The sequence below is a fragment of the Propithecus coquereli genome, unplaced genomic scaffold, assembly GCF_000956105.1.
Source record: "Propithecus coquereli isolate 6110/MARCELLA unplaced genomic scaffold, Pcoq_1.0 Scaffold578, whole genome shotgun sequence".
Taxonomy (NCBI): Eukaryota; Metazoa; Chordata; class Mammalia; order Primates; family Indriidae; genus Propithecus; species Propithecus coquereli.
The window spans coordinates 524,922-546,430 of record NW_012151707.1 but is presented as its reverse complement, the minus strand read 5'-3'; the positions used below and the strand labels follow the sequence as shown (position 1 = coordinate 546,430).

Here is a 21,509-nt window from a genome sequence, read left to right as displayed (position 1 = left end):
CAATATCTCTTCGGTTCCTGAATGAGGCCCAGCTGGGGTAGGCCTGACTGGGATGGGAGACAGGGCGGCCTGAGTTTCCTCAGACCCAGAGGCAGGCGGGGAGTTGCAGGGACCAGAAAGGCTAAGGAATTTTACCAGCTACTCAGATTCTAAAGTTCATTTCCGGAGGTGCAGAGCTGGAGGGTCACTTTGGGAGGCGCAGGGGCCTGTGGCCAGTGGCCCAGCCTGGCTTGGTCCTGGTCCTCAGACTAAGTCACCCAGCCCTGTTGGCCTTGCCCACATCTGGAGGTCACATTGTCCCCCTGCCCAGCACACCAAGTGGGAACTCCAGTCTTCTGCTCTCATATTTTCCTGGCCCAAAGTATTGAAAGAAGCATCATCTCCCTCCTTCGTTCCTTCCAACTTTGTGGGAAAACAGAGCTGTGTCCCTGCTCCCAGCACTAGCCTTACCTTCAGCTTGTTCTCCTTCCGGTTGACAATGACAGCTGTGATCTGCTGGTCCATGAAGATCAGGATGGTCACCAGCAGGGCGGGCAGGATGCTCGCAGGGTACACCCACCACGGGTTCTTCCCAAAGGGGGCCACGAACCAGCCTCGGTCAGGCCTCGTGGGCTGAGCAGGAGCAAAGGGAGAGGCCCTGTCCTCTCTTTCTTGTCCCAGGGCACCTGCTGCTCGGCCACTCTCCTTCCCCCCCGCCTCCAACCGGGAATGCTTGTCAAGTAAAATCTTTTCCCTTAAACACATGAGGCACCTGCAACTTTAGAATAAGGAGACTGCGGAAGCAGACAGATGTGGGAAGGAGCGTGAACACAGCCAGTGACTGCCACTGAGGAACTAAAGGCAAAATTTGCGGCAACAGCCCTGGGATTGGTGGGGAAACAGGGAGGCGCGGCCGGGAGAGAGTGTGCAGTCGCTAACTGCAAGGTACTAAAAGCAGAAATGAGGCCCAACAGGCAAGAATAAAGAATTTGATGGGCCCAGTGCCAGCCGCTTCTGCCTCTTCCAAGTCACCTGTCCGGGGTGCGTGATAGATTGTAAAACACTGACCATCAGTTCAGACCTGCACGTTGAAAATAAGGGATTATCTGTGCAGAAGCCAGACTGAAGTTTATTTTTTGTTTTATTTAAGAGAAAGAGGTACTTTAATTTCAAGGCCAATATGAGTTGTATGGGATGTGTTCAAGCTACTCAGGAGAACCCTGAAATAATATCTCAAAGGTCAAGACCTCAGAGACAGGGAGGGTAAATTCTAGAATCCGGACTCCCTGCCCTGGTGGGACGGTTGGTGCTCTTGTGAGGGAGCAGGGCTCCAGCTTAGCCACAAGCCAAGGGCACTGACTCTGCACTAGTGGGTGGTTTCTGAAGCCCTGGTTCCCAAACTTGAGCCTGACCCCGGATCACCTGAGGGGTTGGTAAAATGTAGATTGGTGGGCCTGGCCTCAGCCTTTCTGATTCCATAGGTCTGAGGTGGGCTGAGAATTTGCATTTCTAATCAGTTCCAGGGTGAGGATGTGATACTGGGCCAGGACCACACTTTGAGAATCACTGTTCTAGTTGTCCAGATAATGTCTTTCTATTTTTAGTAGAGACAGGGTCTTGCTCTTGTTCAGGCTGGTCTTGAACTCCTGACCTTGAGCGATCCTCCCGCCTCGGCCTCCCAGAGTGCTAGGATTACAGGCGTGAGCCACCGCGCCCAGCTGAGAATCACTGTTCTAAGGGATCATTTTCAGCATATCCCTGTTCGCCCTGCTTGTAGACTGCCAGGGAATTGGAGACCCTCAAGAGGCTTCAGCTGGGCTGGAGGGTGGATCCCAGCACCTGCCCCACCCTGTGGCTACAGAGCAGGATTTCACTGTGAATATGTCCCCGCCCAACACCTCAAATGACTAGCACCTAGGAGGCTGTGTGCAGGGAGGGGTGGACACGCACACATGGTCTCGTGGCTGAGAGGAGAAGAAACTGTGATGAATGCAGAGGGGAGAGGATGCAGCTGGTGGGCAGGCAGAGTGGGTGCCCGGAGCAGGGGCGAGGGACAAACCTTGATGACATTGGGAACGTGCAGCTTGGGGGTTTCCAGGCCGAAACAGGCATCGATCCCACAGAACAGCAGGATGGAGAAAACAATGGAAAAGTCAGCCACCAGGGCCCGGACCTGCAGATGGGAGACGAGCAAGTGAGCAATGCGCCCGCCCAGCTCCAGGCAGACCCAGTCGCAGGCAGCGAAGAGGAGAATGGTTGAAGTGTGGGCTCTGAAGTCAGCAGAACCAGGCTCAAGGCCTGGCTCAGCCCCTTGCTAGCTGTGTGACCTTGGGGAAGCAGGTCATCTCTCTGAGCCTCAGTTTCCTCCTTCGTAAGATGGAGATGATGATAGTACCTCTCTCAAAGGCGTCAGTGACTATTTGGTAGTCAAAGTGGGAGTTGTTATGATCCACGTGGCCACGGCAGCTAGTGCTGAAGATATGAAGGTGTGAAGGTCTGAACTGTGTCACCAGAAGGTACAGGGAGGACAAGGGCTGAGCTCTGAAGGAAACTCTAGCTCCTAAAAATCTGTGACAGGTTGTTGCACCGCACCCAGGCTTGGGAAGGCCCCTCAATTCTACTGGGGACCCCTGACTACTCTTAGACCTTCTGTTGACCAAGAGTCCCCAGCCTCTTTCTCCTCTGTTTTCAGGAGGCCCTTCCTAGGCCAGGTACTGAACTTGACCTCCCTGCCCTTTCTGAATCAGTGCCCTCTGACTGCCCCTCCACAGCAACTCAGCATCCAGAAGTCTCAGGGCGGAGGGTCCCCCCATATCTACCCTGCAACCTTTTTTAGATCTTTTCAGAGAGGCAATTTTTTTTCTTTTTAGAAAGAGTCTTGCTCTGTCGCTCAGGCTGGAGTGCAGTGGCATCATCATAGCTCACTGCAGCCTATACTCTTGAGCTCAAGTGATCCTCCTGCCTCAGCCTCCTGAGTAGCCAGGACTACAGGCACGTGCCACTACATCTGGTTAATTTTTTAATTTTTTGTAGAGTTGGGGGTCTTGTTATGTTTCCCAGGCTGGTCTTGAACTCCTGGCCTCAAGGGATCCTCCTGCCTCGTCTTCCCAAAGTGTTGGGATTACAGGCGTGAGCCACCACTCCTGCCACAAGTGCTGTTTTGATTGATAAATGTTTTATTCCAGCCATGAACAGGTAGAAAATAAAAATACCAGTCAGCATTTATAATAGTATAAAAAAATCAAGTTCCTAGGAATAAATCTAACAAAAATTGCTCAAAACCTCAAGGCCAAAACCTACAAAACATTATGGAGATAAAGAAGATCAAAATAAATGAAGTATACCATGTTCATGAATCAGAAGACTTAAAATTTGAAAGATATCAATTCTTCCCAAATTGACACACAGAATCACAATAATCCTGTTTTTATTTTGGTGAAATTTAAAGTGATTCTAAAACGAATGTAGAAATATAAAGGGCCAACTTAATATTAAAAAAGAACGAAGAAGGGGAGTTTAGTCTAAAAGATATAAAGACTTATTATAAGCTATGAAACAAAGACTATGATACTGATGTACAAATAAATCAGTGAAACAGAAAAAAGAACCCAGAAACAGGCCCTGTCATAGAAGAGCATTTGATACATGGTAAAGGAAGTATTGCAAAGCAGTGGAGAAAGAATGTTTTTTTGAAAAAGGTACTGGAGCAATTGGTTATTTATATAAAAACACAATGAAACACTATCTCACATTATATATCAAAATCAATTCTGATGGATTATAGATATAACATGAAAAACAATGAAGCTTTTAGAAGATAACATAGGAGAATATCTTCTGTTCAAATTCAAATTCAAAAATCAAATTTCGATATATTTGATTACAACAAAACTAAGAATTTCTGTTAATCAAAAGATACCATGAAGTATGTAAAAAAGCCACAGAGTGGGAGAAGGTATTTTTAATGTATGATCACAAAAGGATTTCTATCCAGAATATATAAAGAACTCTTACAAACCAGAAAGACAAACAACTCAACAGAAAATATACAAGAGATTTCAACAGACAATTTCAAGAAGAAAGTTAAATGGCTATATGGCCAATAAACACATAATAAGGTTTTCAACTTCATTGGTCATCAGGGAAATGAAAATTTTAAAAAATACAATGAGATCCTACTATACAGAAACGCTAAAGAAAAAATCCTGACAATACCAAGTGCTGTCACGGGGTCTGGCCAACAAGGGAACCCAGTTCTCTCTGACTTAACTTGAAAAACCCCAGTGGCCAGTGCCCACGTGGAGTCCATGCTGTCTGTGGACCCGAACCCACTCCGGGAGGCTTGGCAGGGCCTTCCTCAACAGTAGCCTGACGGTAGGTCCCCTCCCAACTGCAGGGTGAGCTTACCTTGGTAGGAAAATAGCGGCTGAATTTGAACTTCTTCAGGGTCAGGGTCATGGAGTATGTCCCGAAGAAAAGGATGAAGGACATGAGCGCCAGGTCTGGGATGAACTGGCAGGAATTCCCGAGCAGGCGCCCGCCGTAGCTCAGACACTCCTTCTTGCTCAGCAGGGACCAGTCCAGCGCTGTGAGGTTAAGGGGGTTGTACTTGGAGACCAAGCACAGGAGAGAAAGAGTCAGGGCCTTCCTGGTGGGTCAGCTGCGTCCTTCCCCTTGCAGTCCCCAGGTAGCCCACACTCCCTGCTGCCCTCCGAGGGGCTACAGCCCTCCTGTCCACAGTGGTGCCCTCAGCAACAAAGTGATGTTCCTAAGGACAGGCTGGGTCAAGGAATGACAAGCTGGCAGTTCCCTGGAAGATTAGCAGCTGACACGTGTTTCTTCCTTGTGTTCTAGGATGCATTGTTTGCCAGCAGGGAGGACACGTGAGGGGGGATGCCCTTTCGGCAGGCCTGGCTCCTGTCAGTCAACCACGGGTCCTGTTGGTGCCTCCTTCCTGCAGTGTCTCACATTTATTCTCTCCCTTCCCTCCCCTCTGTCACACCCTTCCACATACTGTGGCTCACACCCTTGTCAGTTCCCTCTTGGGTCACTTCAGTCACTTTCCCCCTTGGTGTCCCAGATGCCTAAAGTGCAGGGCATGCACAACAGTGAAATTTTATATAGAAATTATATATATGTATATATATACACATACATATATATTCCTAAGACTAATGAAAGGAGGAAGAAAAGGAGAGTAATTTATAATAAAATTTGATATATATAAAAAATTAACGTGCAAATGCTTAGGAACAGCTATACAATGAGATGCTTGCAACTAGCTCTAATGAATGTTCAGATTGAGAGAAGTGTGGTCGTTTGTTACAATAATGGTCCCCAGTGAATCATGCCTCCCTGTGTCCATGCTCCCTTACGAGGTGAAACTGACAGTCCTCCCTTCAAAGGTGAAGTCTGCTTTTCCATCTCTTGAATCTGGGCTGGCTCTTCGTCTGCTTAGACCAACAGGGAGGGGAATAAATGACATTGAGCAGGTTCTGGGGGCTCGGCCTCAAGAGGCCTTGCAGCTTCTGCACCTGTCCTCTTGGAAACCTGACACCACTCTGCTGTGAAAAAGCTCAGGATGGGAAAAACCATGGGAAAAGGCAGGCTGGGCCATCCCAGCCCCCAGCAGACCCGCCAGTGGAATACAGACACGGAACTGAGTCCAGGTGAGACCAGCAGAACAGCCAGCAACCCACAGAATTAGGGGTTATAATTGTAATTGCTGCTGCCTTAATCCACTACATTTGAGGGTGGTTTGTTTTCTTTTTTAAAAAAAAATAAAAAAAAAAAAATATATATATATATATATTTTGAGACAAAGTCTTGCTCTTTTGTCCCTGGCTAGAGTGCCGTGGCATCAGCCTAGCTCACGGCAACCTCAAACTCCTGGGCTCAAGCAATCCTCCTGCCTCAGCCTCCCAGAGTGCTAGGATTACAGGAATGAGCCACCTTGCCTGGCCGAGGGTGGTTTGTTATGCAGCAATAGATAACTGATACAGGAAGTCAGGAGGTCAGAAACCATTCTTCATGGTGTGTAAGTAGCCTGCAAAGAGCTGTCTTGCATTCTGGGGCCCATCTTCTGCAGGTCAGCTGCACCCCTCAATCACCAGAGCAATTTAAAGTGCCCTCTGCAGGGCAGCATTCCTCTTCTGTCCCCACTGTCTGGCCCCATGCCTCCTTCCTGGCTTGTCTCTTGTCATTTCCCTGTCCAATCCCCACCCTCATTCTGTCTTAGCCGGCCTAGTCCGCCTCTGTCCTCTGCACAGGTTTCGTGCTTTTCCTCGTTTACCCTCTGTCTATGCTGTGTTCCCTGGGCCTGGAATGTGCTTTTCTCTGCCGAACCAACTTTTTCCTGGCATTCCACTTTTCCTGTGAGGCTTTCCCTGGCCTCTCTGGCTTGCCTCTTTTCTGCCTCCAAGGTAAAAGCACACATCTGGCCTAGGTTTGATGTATGGTGTGCTCTGCCGTGCAGCCCCATGACCTTGCAGTTCCTCTCCACGAGCATGTGAAAGGCAAGTGTGAGGATGGGGCCACGTGGGTTTCTCAGATGCCTTTTTAGTCCTCAGTGCACACAGCATCGTGCACATAATAGGAATTCTGAAAGAGGCACGGAATGATTTAGTTCTTTCTCCCCCAAAATCTGATATTTGAAAAATCTTAGTTAAATTGCCAACTGGGATATATGTAGGCAGAGCAGTCAACTGCCTGTGTGGGGGTAACTTAAGAAGCAACTTAAGGGATGCTAAACACCCACAGATCTCCCCCTACCAGGTGCTACTCTTCACCTGGATTTGAACTTCCCATTGTTAAGTCACTTAAGCTGGGACATTGGCTCCTGAAGGCCACTGTCATCAATATCAGGAAAGGCAGACCAGACCTGGGGGCCCCAGGGACTAAGGTGTGCAAGGACACGTCAGATCCTTGAGTGGGGGAGGACTGATAAACCTTCCAGGGCTGGGGAGTGGCCCTGCTGGGTGGGAATTTGGAATCCCAGATAGAAAGGGAAGGACGAAGGTAGGAGGATGAACAGGAAGCTCTGTTCATAGCTTTGGTTGCACAGCCCTACACAAAACTATTCCTCACCTCTACCTCCCCTTTGTGTGTGTGTGTGTGTGTGTGTGTGTGTGTGTGTGTGTGTATCGTATTTATACACGTGGATTTAACAGATGAGGCATGCTTCCAGATGGGATGTTTTCAGTATACACCTAAGAGTGTGCGTTTAGAAAGCTCTACCGGTGACCCTGATGTGCAGCTGGGGCTGCCCTGTGAGTCTCAGTGGCCGTAAGTTGGTCTCAGTCTCTGAATTCTTTTCTCACTCCCTCCACAAACAAAAACACTAGAATGTCTGACTAAGAGGCAAGGACTTACCAGAGAAGCGTTGGTGTTCGGTGCCAGCGGGGCTGAAGCATTGAACACGGTTGTATTCACTGCAGATGAGAGGGCAAGGGTCAGCTGTTGCTGGGCCCGGAACCTGCGTCACCCGGGTCCCCCTTCCCATCTCCCCCAGTTCCTTAGAGTCAAGGTTGGCTTCCGTCTTCACCCTCCTCACTCTGCCCCAGTGAGGGAAGGGTTGGTGGGACAGAGCCTAGGCCACGGCTCTGACAGACCAGCTGGGCCATGCTAGGAGAGCTCCTGCCTGCCAATGAACATGGGTTTGAAAAATTGAAATGATGAATCCAGTTCTAAGACAAAGTGCTAAGGCAAGGGAATTAATAATGTGCCTTGTGAATCCCTACTGGCCACTGGCCCCATTCTGGGCTGTCAGACTTAAAAAACATTTCCAAAGAACTTACTCTGTGCCATGCAATACGCCAAACCCTTACACATATTCATTTGTTCCCAAATCTCCATGAAGTATCCCCATTGTACAGATGAGGTAACTGAGGCCCAGAGAGGTTAAGTAACTTGCCCAAGGTCACACAGCTCGTACTTGGAGCCATGATCCCAGCCCAGGCAGGCTGGCGCAGATCTTACAAACCTCCCAGCTTCCCCACACTGTTCTCCCCCACAGACACTGCCCTTCCCTCCCACCCCTCTTCGTATGTGCTTTGTTAAGGTCAACTGGGCCAGTGAGAACTTGTTGGCTTTGAAATCATCTTCTCTAATCTACCCCTTGAATGCAAACTGAGGAAAATTAAACCCGGGTTCAGGATCTGAAGGAGAATCAGGGGCCCAAAGATGCTGCTCTGAGCTGTTCATTGTGTATCTGTGCCAGGCACTTCCCTTCCCTGGCCTCGGCGTCCCTAACTGTGACTGGAGCATTCAGGGGCCACAGGAGAGCTGAGAGGAGGCACAGTCACCCTCTTCTCATTTCCATGTGGACCCTTCTGCTCTCTGTCCTGCCTCCCTCCTTCAGGGGGCCAGGACCCCAGGGATGCAGCCACTCAGGAGGAGCCAGGCTCTGGAGGCCTGCTGCCCTCTCTTCCTCCTGCACTGCAAGGTGGAGGCAAAGGCCAGGTCCTCCTCCCCTTGCTCCTCCCGGCGAAGGCAGACTGTGCAAGTTCCTCTGCAGCAAATCTGGGGAGAGAGGGAGGAGGGCCGCCGGCCAGTTTGTCAGCAACAAGTCTGAAATGCAGTTCAGGCCCCATTTGGCTCCTGCCAGCTGTCCACAGTTGGCTAGAAACCAGAACGAAGAAGAGGTTAATCTAGGGGCTTCTCCCAATCTCCAACAAGCCATCTACAGGGCTGATATGATCGCATGGTGCTCTATCTATGTTGCTCACTTTCGAGCCATCTGGGGCTGGGTGGCTAAGGCAGAATATCCCTAGAATCGCTACAAACAGAGGTTTGTTAGGATTGTCTTGAAGATGGCTTCACTTATTAGAAATCAGGGACATCTGTTGCCTTTCCTCACATCACTGACCACAAGAACATGATGTTCAATTAATGACGGAGACAGAGGAGCTGGGCAAGGAGGCTGACGCAGGGCCACCCCCTCAAATGCTAGAGAATCCCTGCTTGAACCTCGAGAGTTCAGATGTTGCCCAACGTTTTCGTTGGACCAGATGTTCCTTTCATGTCTTCTGTTTAGGGTTATCAATTCTTTTATATTGAGAACTTTGTAGGGCTTATCTGAAAGCCACTTGAGATGAAGATGGAAGAAATATAACACGGAAAATTCCAGAAAGGTTCCAAGCATCAGATATTTTAAAATTCCAGTGTTTACAAAGTGGTACTCACTTGGGGTTGAAAGCAGCCAAATCAGTGTGTGCAGCATTCATAAATAGAATACAAATCAGTTACAATGGGAACAGAATTAAATATAAAAGAGAGTTCCCCCAGCTAAGCTTTCATGGTGAAGACTGAAGAGAGTGATCGTATCCCATAGTGAGACCTGGCTTTGCAGTGAAACTAGGAACAGGAACAATCAGTAAGCAGGTGGCGCATAGACTGGGAAAGAAATCCCCCCCTGCAGACTCCCCCTCCCCAGTATCCTAAATGTCTAGAACTTTCCATATTCTCCTAATCAAAACTAACTTGTCCTGGTTTCAGTTCCTTTACTTTCTGTGAAGAAATTGAAAATCTAATCTTACTGGGGTTACTGGCTAATAATGGCTCAGTATTAGTAATCAGCAGTTCAGTAGAGCAGTGGTTCTCAAACTCAGGAGTGCATCAGAAACACTTGAAAGGCTTGTGAATATACATCTGGTTGGATCCTACCCCAGAGTTTCTGATTCGGAAGGTCTGGGGTGGGGGCCCAAGAATTTGCATCTCTAACAAGTTCCCAGATGCTGCTAGTCTGGTGGCCACACTTTGAGAACCATGGCAATAGTATGACCCAAAAGAATGAGGTGACATCAGGCACTTGGGCAAAGCCAGAGGGGGAGCTCTTTGGGAACAAGTGGCTTTATTATGCCCCTCAAACACTACCTTCTATGCTCTTACATCCCCTGTTCCCAGGGCACCCCTAGGTTTGGTTTTTCCTGTGGATAGATCATTCTTAGAATAGCCAGACCTCCTCATATGATTCCAGAATTTGGACTGTTTCTAAAAGAGATCAAGGACATGTGCTTCTAGAAGCCACGTTTGTGAAAACTTTGTGTTCAGTGAATCCACAGTCTGGAAGGCATAAGCAGCAAAAGGGAGTGCTCTGATGGGCCTGGTGGGCAAGATTTGCTCCAGGGCAGAAGGAAAGGCCCGCAGGTCAGATCTGCTCAATGCTCTGAGCAACTTGCCCCAGCTCAGGACAAAGGGCAGCTTCACTTATCATCGGATTTTAATGGAATAACTCGAAATTAATGATGGAAAAAAAAATGAAAGAAAAAAATCAAGTCTAGATTTCTTTACAAAATCAGTGCAGTGACAGAGGGAGAGGGGATATAATGAAAACTCAACTCCTTGAAGACAGGACATCTTTGTCTTCTGCAAGGCCTGGTCTAAAGCTGGGCACACAATAATTGTGCCCCAAGTATTTAGAGTGACCTGTGATGAAATTTTTATCCATAATAATGTATTAAGGGGCTGAACAACCCAATATCTACTTATTTCCTCCAACCCAACCTGTGTATAGATTTGAAAACCTCACAATAGTCCCAGGGGACTGGCATGACCAGCACTGCTAGCCCTCTTTTATGGCGAGGGAAACTGAGGCTCCATGTGACCTTGGGTGGTCTCTGGACCTCAGTCTACTCTCTGTGAGTCCAGCCTGGTGGTGCTTGGAGATATGTGGATGGACCTCCTGCTCCTGCTCCGTAGCATCCTGGCACAGCCCACAGAAGGCTCTTAGGGGCAGGATTATGGCTGTGAAAGAGGCTAAGACTCCATGGGAAGCCTTAACTTTACCGATGATAGTTTTTTGGCCAGAAAGTAACTCCACAGGAATGGCACTATTATCAGGTTAGCCGGTTGGCTGATTCAGCCTTCCACCTAGTGTGGGGCTCCCTTTTACAACAGCCTTGGCAGATGGGCATCCAGAGAGTGACCAAGTAACTTGTTATCAGCCAAGGGTGCCGAGACCGCCCGTGGTGGTGACTCCCACCATTGTAAGTTCTTCCCTAAATTCAGCCAGTATCTGGCCCCCGGGAGCTTCTGCTCCTCATTCCCCTTTCTGTTCTACATCCGTGGTTCCAGAGGGTGAATGCGGCCTCTCTGTGACATGACAGTTCTTGTCTCATATCCCTAGGAGGCTGAATAATCCCCAGGTTCTCCAGCCAGCCATTCCTCAAATGGACTGGTTGGTGGATCCTCCACCCTGGACGTGTTCCCACTTGTAGGGATGTTCATCCATCTAGTGTGGTCTCACCTTACAAGGTATGCGACCCCACTGGCAGCACAGTGTTGGGCAGAGCTCATCATAGCATGCACTGTGGAGCTGGGGGGACTTCACACATCGTAGGTCTATCTCTGGCCTGGGCAGCATTTCTGGTGGATGTGGCTACCACCCCACCCCACACTGAGGCAAAGCATGCCTCACTCCTTCCTCGGGTATCCCTGTGCCCTCCTGGTTATAACCCTGAACGCTGATATTGAGACTCTTATTAGAACTACTGTCCCCTTGGTTTCCTTCTGCAAACTGGGTTCAAGACCCTGCCTTTGCTCCCTTGGAACAATAAGCCCTGGGCTGGACAGCCTCTCCCACACGGGCTCAGTCTCCTGCATTTGAGTAGAGAGCTGTAGTGGGGATGGGGGAGTGGGTGGGGGGGGGAGGGTCCACGGCACGTCTGGGGTTACCGGTCACCTGTGTCAGGGGCGACGCACTCGCATTTGTAGGTGGTGATGGAGTCGGGCTTGAAGTCCACGTTGATGGGGTAGTACCTGAAGGCACCGATCAACTTCTTGATGGCATCGTAGATGAAGATGAAGCTGATGAGGGTGGAGAAGCCCTCCTCGGTGAAGCGGGTGATGTATTTGATGATAAAGCTGGCGTCCGTGGCCACCAGGACAAGGCACTGGATGGCTGAGTGGAGGCCAATCCAGAGGCGGAACTCCATGTAGTCCAGGCCGTTGCCTCTGGAAGGCAGAAGGAAGGGGAGGGGCCTCCAGCCCGTGCATGGCACAGATGCCCTCCTAGGGACTGTAAGAGGATTGGGGACAGAGACAATTCCTGGATGGAGTTGTCTGATCTTTGAGATCTCATGGGGGTGGCAGGAAAACACAGGAAGCACTAAGACATCTCAGTGCTCACTCGGTTGGTAAGGCACACCCAGAGTAAGTGAAAAACAGGGAATTTCAGAGTAACTAGGCTGGAGCAGGCCTTGGAAGTGATCCAGCCCAACCCTCATGCTGTAGATGAGGCAACTGGGCCTGGAGTGGAGACGGGAACTGCCTGGGTCCAGGTGCAGCCTCTGACATCTAGCCCAAGACTTTTCGTACACTACACCGACTTCCAGTCCCAGCTGCTCCCGAGCAGAGTGGTGTAAATCGCCCCCTTTTGTCTCAGCTGGTCCCTGTGGACTGTGCTAATATGCGCCAAGAAGGCTCAAAGGCAGGACTGGCAGGAGTCAGGAGGGACCACCCGGCAGCCCTCCCCGTAGTTAAGGGTGGCTTTGGCACCTCACCCCAGCCTCCCCTTTGGGTCTGTTCCTCTGCCCTGGCCTCGCCACACTGCCCCAAGCTTGAGAGCAGGCACCTGGAGCCACCGAGAGGCACCTACTTGCTGAAGTCAAAGAGGAGCTTCTCGAAGATGAGGATGGGCCCCGTGCTGCTGAGGATGATGAGAGGCTGTCCCGAGAAGAGGCAGAACAAGGAGCCGGCCATGGCAGTGCCCAGGAAGCTCTCCATCACTCCCTGGGAACATGGGGAGCATAGGCTCAGCGCAGGAAGGACTAGGGGCCTCTCCACACAGGCCGTGGCCCAGCCATCCCTCCCAGGGCCCAGGCCCCGGAGCTCGTCCTTTGTTCTGGGCCCTCTCCTCCCTACTGCTGCTCCCCATCTCCTATGCCACAACTTGCCACCATAGCCAGTGTCACCCTCCCTAATCCTATTTGGATAAAGGTCCCATGTGACCTTTTTGGCATCCTAGAGCCTAGAAAGCAGTGGATATGCTTGTCCCTGTGTCCATTCTACTCCCAGAGTAGTCTAGCCCATTCACCCATCTAATTCCTCATTCGAACGTCTATTGGTCCTTTTAGAGGGCAGATCATCCATTCATTCATTCAATGTCTATTGAGTCCCTGCTATGTACCAGTCATTGTGCTAGGTTTTGGGGACCCATCGGTGAACAAGATGACAGTGGGAGATACAGATAAGCACCCAGGCGATTTCCGTGCAGCAGATTTCTCACCCTCAGTGCTGTGGACACTTGGGTGAGGTAATTCTTCGCTGCGGTGGTTTGTCCTGCATGCTGCAAGATATTTAGCAGCATCCCCAGCCTCTGCCCATTAGATGCCAGTATAGCAGTAGCTCCTCTTCCAGTTACAACAATGAAAACTGTCTCTAGATATTGTCATATGTCCCCTGGCGTCAAAACTATCCCTGGTTGACAGCCACTGCCAAGGAGTGTGATGGGTGGGATCGGTTGAGGGTCCCAGGAGCACGCAGTAGGAGTGAGGGGGTGGTCAGGAAGGCCTCCCTAGAAGTCCGTATGTGGAAGCAGAGACCCCCCAAAATGGGCAGGGAATTGGCCAGGAGAATAGGGTTAAATGGAGTGAGGGGAAAGCGTGTCCTAGGCAGAGGGGCAGTGTGTACAAAGGCTGGAGCTGGAAGATAGTGTGTCTTTGAAGAACCCAAAGACAATCAGGACTGATGGAAAAAGGAATGTGGAATGGTGAGTAGGGCAGGGCTGCAGGGAGAGGCAAGGAGGGCCAAGTCAGGAGGACACCTGGGGAAGGGGATCGGCGAGTCAGGGATGAGGCCTGCTTTCTGGCGGGAACAGGTGCGAGAACCACGGCGTCAGGTGTTATGCTGGGGGAGGCCTGGGAGCAGTAGGTCAGGAGGGAGGATGATGGATGCAATGTTGGCCGTGCAAGTTGGGGGCTCCTGAGGGGCAGCCATGTGGACGTGCCCAGGAGGCAGCTGGACATTGAACCTGGAGCTCAGGAGAGAGGTGTGGCTGGCAATAGGCATTCACCTCAATTTATCTACGAAAATGGGCCTTCTCCTTGGTGCGCTGAGCTTTCCTGTGGTTCTATCCTGCAGGCCCCTCGGATAAGACCCTTGCCTGGGAGTCGGGCTGGTGTCTTTGCTGAGCTGATGTTTCCCAGGGAGGCCTGTGTTGTCGTCATGGTAGCAGCTTACTATCCTTCTAAAAATGTCTTAACTCCAAACTAAGAATTCAAGGTTGGTTAAAAAAAAAAGAATAGCGTGGGGAGAAAGCCACAATTAGCAACTCAATTAAGTTGTCAATTAAGTTCATTCAAATATCAGTGGGAAAAGTACCAAACGACACAGTAGATGATTCCCCTTAAAAATCTGACTTATTTATATTGGCTTTAAAGTTGGCCTTTAGTAACCTGATTTAGCTTTAGATCTTTTAGTACTGTCAGATTATTACTTTTTGTTTTGAAGGGCCAAGAGTTACAAAAGTGACAGCCTCCACCTACATGGTAGATGAAACCTTGGTTTGGGGATTACAGGAAGAAGGCCCAGCTGCCACCAGGTGGCGGCAGATTTTACTGGTTTTACATGAACGTCCCCAGCTCACACACACCTGATAATTGTCGGTGGCATCCCCCAGAAGCCCACCAAAGGTGATCGCGTTGGTGATACAGCCGAGGTAGATGAATAGGATGGCAGAGATGGACTGGATGTGGAAACCATCGTAGAAGTCACTTGGGAACCAGGGCAGCTTCCTCTTGATGTCCAGACGCAGGCCACCGAAGAACCTGCCCGAGACAGGCCCAGGGGCTGCTTTCTCACCGCTAACGCCGGGGCGGGAGTGGGGCTACTTACAGGGACCTGCAGAGTCTGGGGCAAGGAAGGAAACTTGAGCAGGGGTGGATGGGGACAAGGATCTCTCCACCAGAACATTTGGGATTTGAAAGTTTGTGGTGGCACCATCCATACCGGGAAGGGTGGACTTAGCCTATTTGGGACAGGGACAGTCTGATGGAAACGGAAGTCCTAGGGTCTGCAGATGGTGGCCTTCCTCACATGCCTGATCATCCCCAGAGCTCCTGTCCTTTGGGAAACACAGCTTGTCCAACTTTAGGAGACAGAGACCTTCCAGATTATAACACAGAATCATTAAGGACAGATTCTAAATTTATGACAGGGGTTTCTTGCTCTCTGGAATAACCAAGCAGGGAATTTCAGGTTTGGGGACAGTGTTTATTGGGGATGCTATTTCCCATAGCTCCTAATGCAGTCCTTAGCATGGAGCAGGGTTTCCCGACTTTGGTACTGCTGATACTTTGGATTGGATAATCCCTGTGTTGTGGGGTGGCTGTCCTGTGCATTGTAGGATGTTTAGCAGCATCCCTGGCCTCTACCTACTAGATGCCAGTAGCATCTCCCCTTCAGTTGTGACAAAAATGTCTCTAGACATTGCCAAATCCCCTGGGCTGGGGGATAGGGGGAGTAAGGGAGGGGCAAAGTTGCTTCCGGTTGAGAACCACTGGTATAGAGCCAAGGGCATGGAAAACATGACTTCATTCTCAAAGTTATGATTTCCATGTAGCTTTGCAGAGCCATGTCCTTCCCCAAATCTAGATCAACCTCAGTGACTCAAGAGCTGTCAGAGAAACACGTGCCAGGAGAATTTTCTCTAATTTTCTTAAAAAAAGAAAAAGAAAAAAAGTTTTTGAATAGGTAATATTTGGTTAAAAAAAAAAAAGAAGCTACTGTTATGAATTGAATTACATCTCCCCAAAAGATATATTGAAGTCCTAACCCCCAGTACCTGTGATTGTGACCTCATGTGGAAATAAGGGTCTTTGCAGATGTAATCAAGTTAAGATGAAGTCACTAGGGTGGTCCCTAATCCAATATAATTGGTGTCCTTATAAAAAGAGGAAAACACTATGTGAACACAGAGGTGCACAGGGAGGAGGCCACAGGATGCCAGAGGCAGAGGTCAGCATGATCAGCTGCAAGCCGAGGAACACCGAAAACTGTCGGCCACCACCGGAAGCTAGGAGGAGGCAAGAAAAGAGGCTCCCCGGAATCGCAGAGGGAACATGGCCCCGCTGACATTTGATTTGGAATTTCCGGCCTCCAGAACTGTGGGAGAATAACTTTCTGTTTTAAGCCACCTAGTTTGTGGTACTTTGTTGTGGCAGCCCTAGGAAACAGCCACCAAAGGGTGTCTAGAGAAAAGTTTGACTTCCTCCACCCCTCTGTCTGCTCTCCCAGTCCCCCTCCCGAGGCCACCCTTTTTTGGGTTCCCGAGGCCACCCTTTTTTGGGTTCCCGAGGGGGTTCAAGGGCTCTGGGAGGGAGACAGCACAGCGGTCAGACCCCATGGCCTGCAGTAGGCGCTACAGGCAGTGATAGGGAAGGTCCCTAGAGGGCGAGAGAGAAGTGGAGAACCCTAAAGGACAGCCAGGTCACTGTCAGGCCTGGGCTGGGCACCTTCCTGTCCAGATAAGCTCCTCCCCGATTTCGTGCACGGCTGGCATCTCTCCATCATCCCCGCCGCTCGCTCCACTGGCTCCACTGCTGCCAGCCCCGCCGCCACCTCCTCCTCCACCACTGCCGCCTCCTGCAGCCGCTCCGCCACCTCCTCCTACAGAGCCGTTCATCTGGCCCAGCTCCGCCAGGGAGAACACAGATTTCCTGGAAGGGGAGGAGGACCAGGGAGACTGTAGCCCCCAATCCTGGGGAAGGGCCAGCCCCTCCAGGACTGTCCCCCAGCACACCCCCCACCTCTCCAACAAAAACTGTGAAATATCTTTGATGACAGAGAAACATTCAGAAAGTGATCGAACAATATCCACACACAGGTCACCCAGATTTTACAAATGTTCACATGTGGCCATATTTGCTTCTGGTTTCTTTTAAAGAGAAATAAAATGATACCAGCAGAGTTGAAGCCCCCTTTGTGCCCCCCACCTCCTCTAACTCCCCACTCAGATACACACCTCTTGTCAGCAGAGGGCACTTTCTTGGGGGGCTCAATTCGGATATTTGGGTCCCATTCTCCAGGGGGAAGAACGATGACCTCATCCAGAAACTCATCGATCCCTGCGATCAGATCTTCCCGATTGCGGGCTTTATAGGCCACGTCGCTGAAGAGCTGGCAAGGGGAGCGGAGGGAGGGGAGAAGGTCAGTCCTCTCTGAAGGGCTCGTGTCAAGTTTCAAAAAAATCAAGGAAATCACTCTGAACCACTGCTCCCCTGCCCACTTGCTCTCGGGTTTGGGATGAGAACACAGCACAGCAGGCGCGATGGATCGGAAGCCCATCTTGGATCTGAAGACAGGTCTCCATGTTCTTGCTGTAGGACTTTGGCTGAGTTACTTAACCTTTCTGGTTTCACTTTTCTACACAGCAAGCACATTAGAGCCCAATCCGAGGAGCTCAAATATTTCACATCTATTTTTCACCTCCCTTCGCCCTTGGAGGGCCTGGCTGCAGCAGTCACTCTGTCTCCAGAGCATGCATGCTTTCTGACTGACAGATTTGATGGGCTTATGCCTGTGTTTAAGTCTCTAGGATCCCCATCACTCTGGGGGCAGAGTGTGACCTCTCAGCTCTGCTTACAGGCTCTGGAGTCTCTGGCTCACGTTTCCCGTGTCACCTCCCACCCTTGAAGCTCTTACACTGAGCCTACATCTAACCACTTCCACCCAGCTTCTCCAAGCCTGACCCCTTTCCTTTGTCTGGGATGCTTGCCTTGTAGGCTTGTGCTGGGCCTAAGCCCCTCCTGGTCATCCTTAGCTTTAAAGGCCCCTCATCTGTGTAGCCCTCCTGACTCCCAGGGCAGCCAGCATATGGTTCATTTTATCATAGGTCTGTGCCTCCCACTCGATTGGTCCTTCTGCAGGACAGTGCCTATTTCCTGATTCTCGTGATCTTCAGCATCCTGCACAGCACCAGGTACACAGTAGGTGCTCAAATGTGCCTGCGGGATAGGGAATGAATGAAGGTGCAGCGCTTGATGCAGGAACCACAACATTCAGGAGGACATGCTTCCGGTTACCACTTACATCGTCTACCATGAGGGTGGCGATGGCACGGCCAATTTCATTGTAGGATTTTGCTCTCCCGGAAGGTCCCAGTAGTATGAACAGAAATCTGCAAAGAAGATAAAGGAGGAGACAAAGAAGAGAAGGAGGAGGAGGAGGAAAGTGAGAAGGAAAACAGAAGAAGGTGAAGAGAAGAATTCTTTGGCCCTAAACAACATCCATTCTTAACATTTCCGCTTCCCTCCTTCCAGCCCGGTATTTGCTTTGCCGGAGCATTTCCTCTTCCGCTCCCACTGGGCTCCCCCTCGAGCACCCTCATCTTTGTCTTGCTGCCCAAGCCCACCTGACAGCTTCTCTCCCAGCTGTTGTCTCCTCTTTTATGACTATTTTTAATGAAGTCTCTAGAACTCTCCCCTAGTCAGAAGAGCTCCCTTCCCAGCACGCCCCTACACTTAGGGGTGTCTCTAACAGCACTGCTTGCTGATGGCATGGACAGCTGGCTTCCTGAGGGCGGCCTGGGGCAGGTTTCCATGGCTCTCACCTGGTGGGGACGGGCACCTCGGTCACCCCGCCCAGCATGGCGGACTGGATGAGACGCACGAATGCGATGAACGGCTGGTCCAGGAAGTCCACCTCACCCACCAGCACGTTGGAGGCTTCTGAGTCCTTGGGGATCTTCTTCATAAATTTGTTTTTCCGCTGGTCAGGGAGGGAGAGACGAGATACCCATGGATACTCCCACCTGCTCTCACTCCCCCACCCCCTGCAGACTGCATCAAGGCCGGACTTGAACAAATTCTTCTAGCTGGTTCTGATGGTCAAAGTGGCTGGGCTTTGCTCTCCCTTTGCTGCCAGCTTTCTGGTGCACAGGAACCCCAGGACCAGTCTCCACATCTGTGGGAGAACCTCTGTGCCCCCAAGTCTGCCCTGGGATACCTCCCAGGAAACTCGTAACTTTGAGACTACCAAGGTGGCTTCTCTCCAGGCCCTCTGACTCGTGTCTGTTAAAGGGCAGGAAGGTCACATAGGCAGAGCCGGTGGGGTCAGATGTGAGAGGTGCTGGAGACAAACCCTGTGCCCAAACTTATTCCCCTTCTCTGTGTTCCTGACTTCATTCCTCCTGCGAAAATACCCCCAGGATGGTCACTTTGAAGCTCTTCTTAGTCCTTAACATTTTAGAATGAATTACTTTTCAGATTGCTTTCCCTCTGGGCAGCAAGGGGAGGGACAAGAGACAGAGATGGATTCGTGGGGTGAGGAGAGGGAGCATGGGGCAGGGCAGGGCCGGCTGCAGTCCACAGTGGCCGACACAGGGGACAGGGCCTGCAGGGAAAGCCAGCTCTGAAAAGAGCTCCTGTGGATGCCACAATTTTCCCACCAATACCCCCTTGGCTGGAAGCTCTCCTGTGGGCACAGAAATGTCTGTTTCTTGCAGGCTCAGAGAAGACTGAGGCTCCTGTGTCTCTTCTTGTCCCCATGGAGGGGTCAGTTGTGGGCTTGGGCAGACAACAGGTCCTGCCACTTTGTGCCAACAACTGTTTCCTGATTCAACTCGTGGGGGGCCGTGACACATACTGGGCCGGGTGGCCCACCAGCATGGGGGGAGGCACATCAGCGAGGGCTGCACCTTTATAATCTTTTAAATCCAATCGGGAAAAAAAACAAAAAAAAACCTCTCCACAACCACCCGGGCAACCATCAACAGCCCCAAGGATCCTAATATAGTGAAGAAAGCAAGGGCAGAAGTTGACGGGACAGCCAGAGTCCCCGAGACTCAAAAAGTCCCTTTGTCCCAGGCGTAGTCGGCTGATTAATAAGCAGTGATTTTTAGGATGGAGGGCTGGGTGTGCCAGGGCAGCCACCATCCCCGTGCCAGCTCTGGGCTCCTGGGCATCAGACAGGGAGGGTGTCCAGGGGAGGGGAGGAGAGGTGAGGTGGGCAAGAGTGTCCTGCAGAATGAGGCTTTGAAAGCAATAATACTTTGGGGTGGCCCAACCAAACCACTTGTAATCCAGGAGAGAAGAGGAATTGAAACAGGGCCTTGGTCCTTCACTGCAGGTTGTGACATGTTTGGTCAGGAGGCCAGGATGGTGACATCCCAGAAATGGGGGTATGCTGATGTTCTGGCCACCTTGGCTTGGCCACAACCCGGACGTGGGCCTGTACAACCAGGGCACTGCTGACCCCACCTCCTGCACCCACAGGGACTCTGGTCCAGCTCTGCACCGCGGCGTCACTGCAGCATGGCAGTGGTGCTGAATCCACTCTGTTCGCTAGGGTCCTGCCGGCTGAGGGCAGGCATGGAGTTTAGGTTTGCACAGAATGAGGATGACGAAACAGCCTGCAGAGCAAATGCCTCTGGGCTTGCACCTAAAGAGCACCCACTGGCGCACAAACCACTGATGCTGCGAGTACTGAGCAGTCGGGGGGACTGGCGCCAGGACTGCGCTCCGATCCCCAAACCAAGGAAGCATTGCCTGGGCAAGGCGACACTAGCGTTGTCATTACCACTTACACATTGATTAAAATAGATTATGAAAGACTTTCACTAGGTAATGCTTTCTTATCACGGCTGCACCGTCTGTGTGCATGACTAAAAATGGTGTTCCTGGCCAAATAATATTCCGGAATACTGACTGGCTCCTAAATTACTCCCCAGTTAAGGGCTCTAGAGTCGGACTGCCTGGGTCCCATCAAGGTCCTGCCACCTTTCAGCAGCACAGACTTGGGCGTGTTGTTTAACTGCGTTAAGCCTCAGGGTTCTCTCATCAGTAAACTGGGGATGGCGCTAGTGCTCTTCTGATGCACAGAAAATGCCTGGCACGCGCAGCACAGGCAGGGAGTGGACCTTAAATGTTGGTTGATTTTCGTAATTGTTGTTATTATTTTACTATTTTGTTGGTTGATTTTGTCATGTTGTTATTATTTTATTATTTTGTTGGTTGATTTTGTCATTGTTGTTATTATTTTATTATTTTGTTGGTTGATTTTGTCATTGTTGTTATTATTTTATTATTTTGTTGGTTGATTTTGTCATTGTTGTTATTATTTTATTATTTTGGCCACAAAGGGCCCTCTGGCCCCTGACATGAGGAACTGTCTTGCTTTTGCCCTCCACCAGATGTGGGGGTGCTAGAAGGCCTGAAGGTCACCCACACTCCTGAGGGCTCCTCACCACGTTTCAGATTTCCTTTGTCACCTTTCTTTCTATTCCTGGGGCACAGGCAAGGGGACCATGGACCCTCCTGCCCTGAGATGTGCAGGGTTGGAACTGAGGGGCCTCCTCTGGGCCTCCCTGGGGGGTGCAGTCACAGAGTTCCCGGGACATGGGCCGTACAGCTGGACTTCACCTGCTTGTAGGATGCTGACCTCATCAAGAGATCAAGTTAGTGGGAGACCAGAGTCCATGTTCTCTTGCCCCAGCCGAGGAAGAAGACACATGATTTTGGGTGGTCCAGTTAAATAACTATCATTGTTCTCCCCATGGGGAGGATCTATTCCCTTCTCTCTGCCGGCCCCAATCC

At 50.6% G+C, this 21,509-nt stretch overlaps 1 protein-coding gene across 2 annotated transcripts in view; it reads right to left on the bottom strand.

The window, feature by feature from the left end:
* The window catches only part of SLC4A5 (solute carrier family 4 (sodium bicarbonate cotransporter), member 5), a 90,866-nt gene that overhangs the window by 9,916 nt on the left and 59,441 nt on the right, over window positions 1-21,509 (bottom strand). Inside the window, exons 8-18 of one of the 2 annotated variants that reach the window (XM_012658203.1) lie at window positions 18,527-18,684; window positions 18,007-18,094; window positions 16,940-17,094; window positions 16,431-16,634; window positions 14,570-14,744; window positions 12,575-12,708; window positions 11,660-11,931; window positions 7,351-7,409; window positions 4,387-4,587; window positions 2,039-2,152; window positions 451-612 (exon numbers count right to left, since the gene is read on the bottom strand). In XM_012658203.1, the coding sequence (XP_012513657.1) occupies window positions 451-612; window positions 2,039-2,152; window positions 4,387-4,587; window positions 7,351-7,409; window positions 11,660-11,931; window positions 12,575-12,708; window positions 14,570-14,744; window positions 16,431-16,634; window positions 16,940-17,094; window positions 18,007-18,094; window positions 18,527-18,684 (1,722 nt within the window). The remainder of the gene's footprint in view (window positions 1-450; window positions 613-2,038; window positions 2,153-4,386; window positions 4,588-7,350; window positions 7,410-11,659; window positions 11,932-12,574; window positions 12,709-14,569; window positions 14,745-16,430; window positions 16,635-16,939; window positions 17,095-18,006; window positions 18,095-18,526; window positions 18,685-21,509) is intronic. The other variant, XM_012658204.1, reaches the window with a different exon arrangement.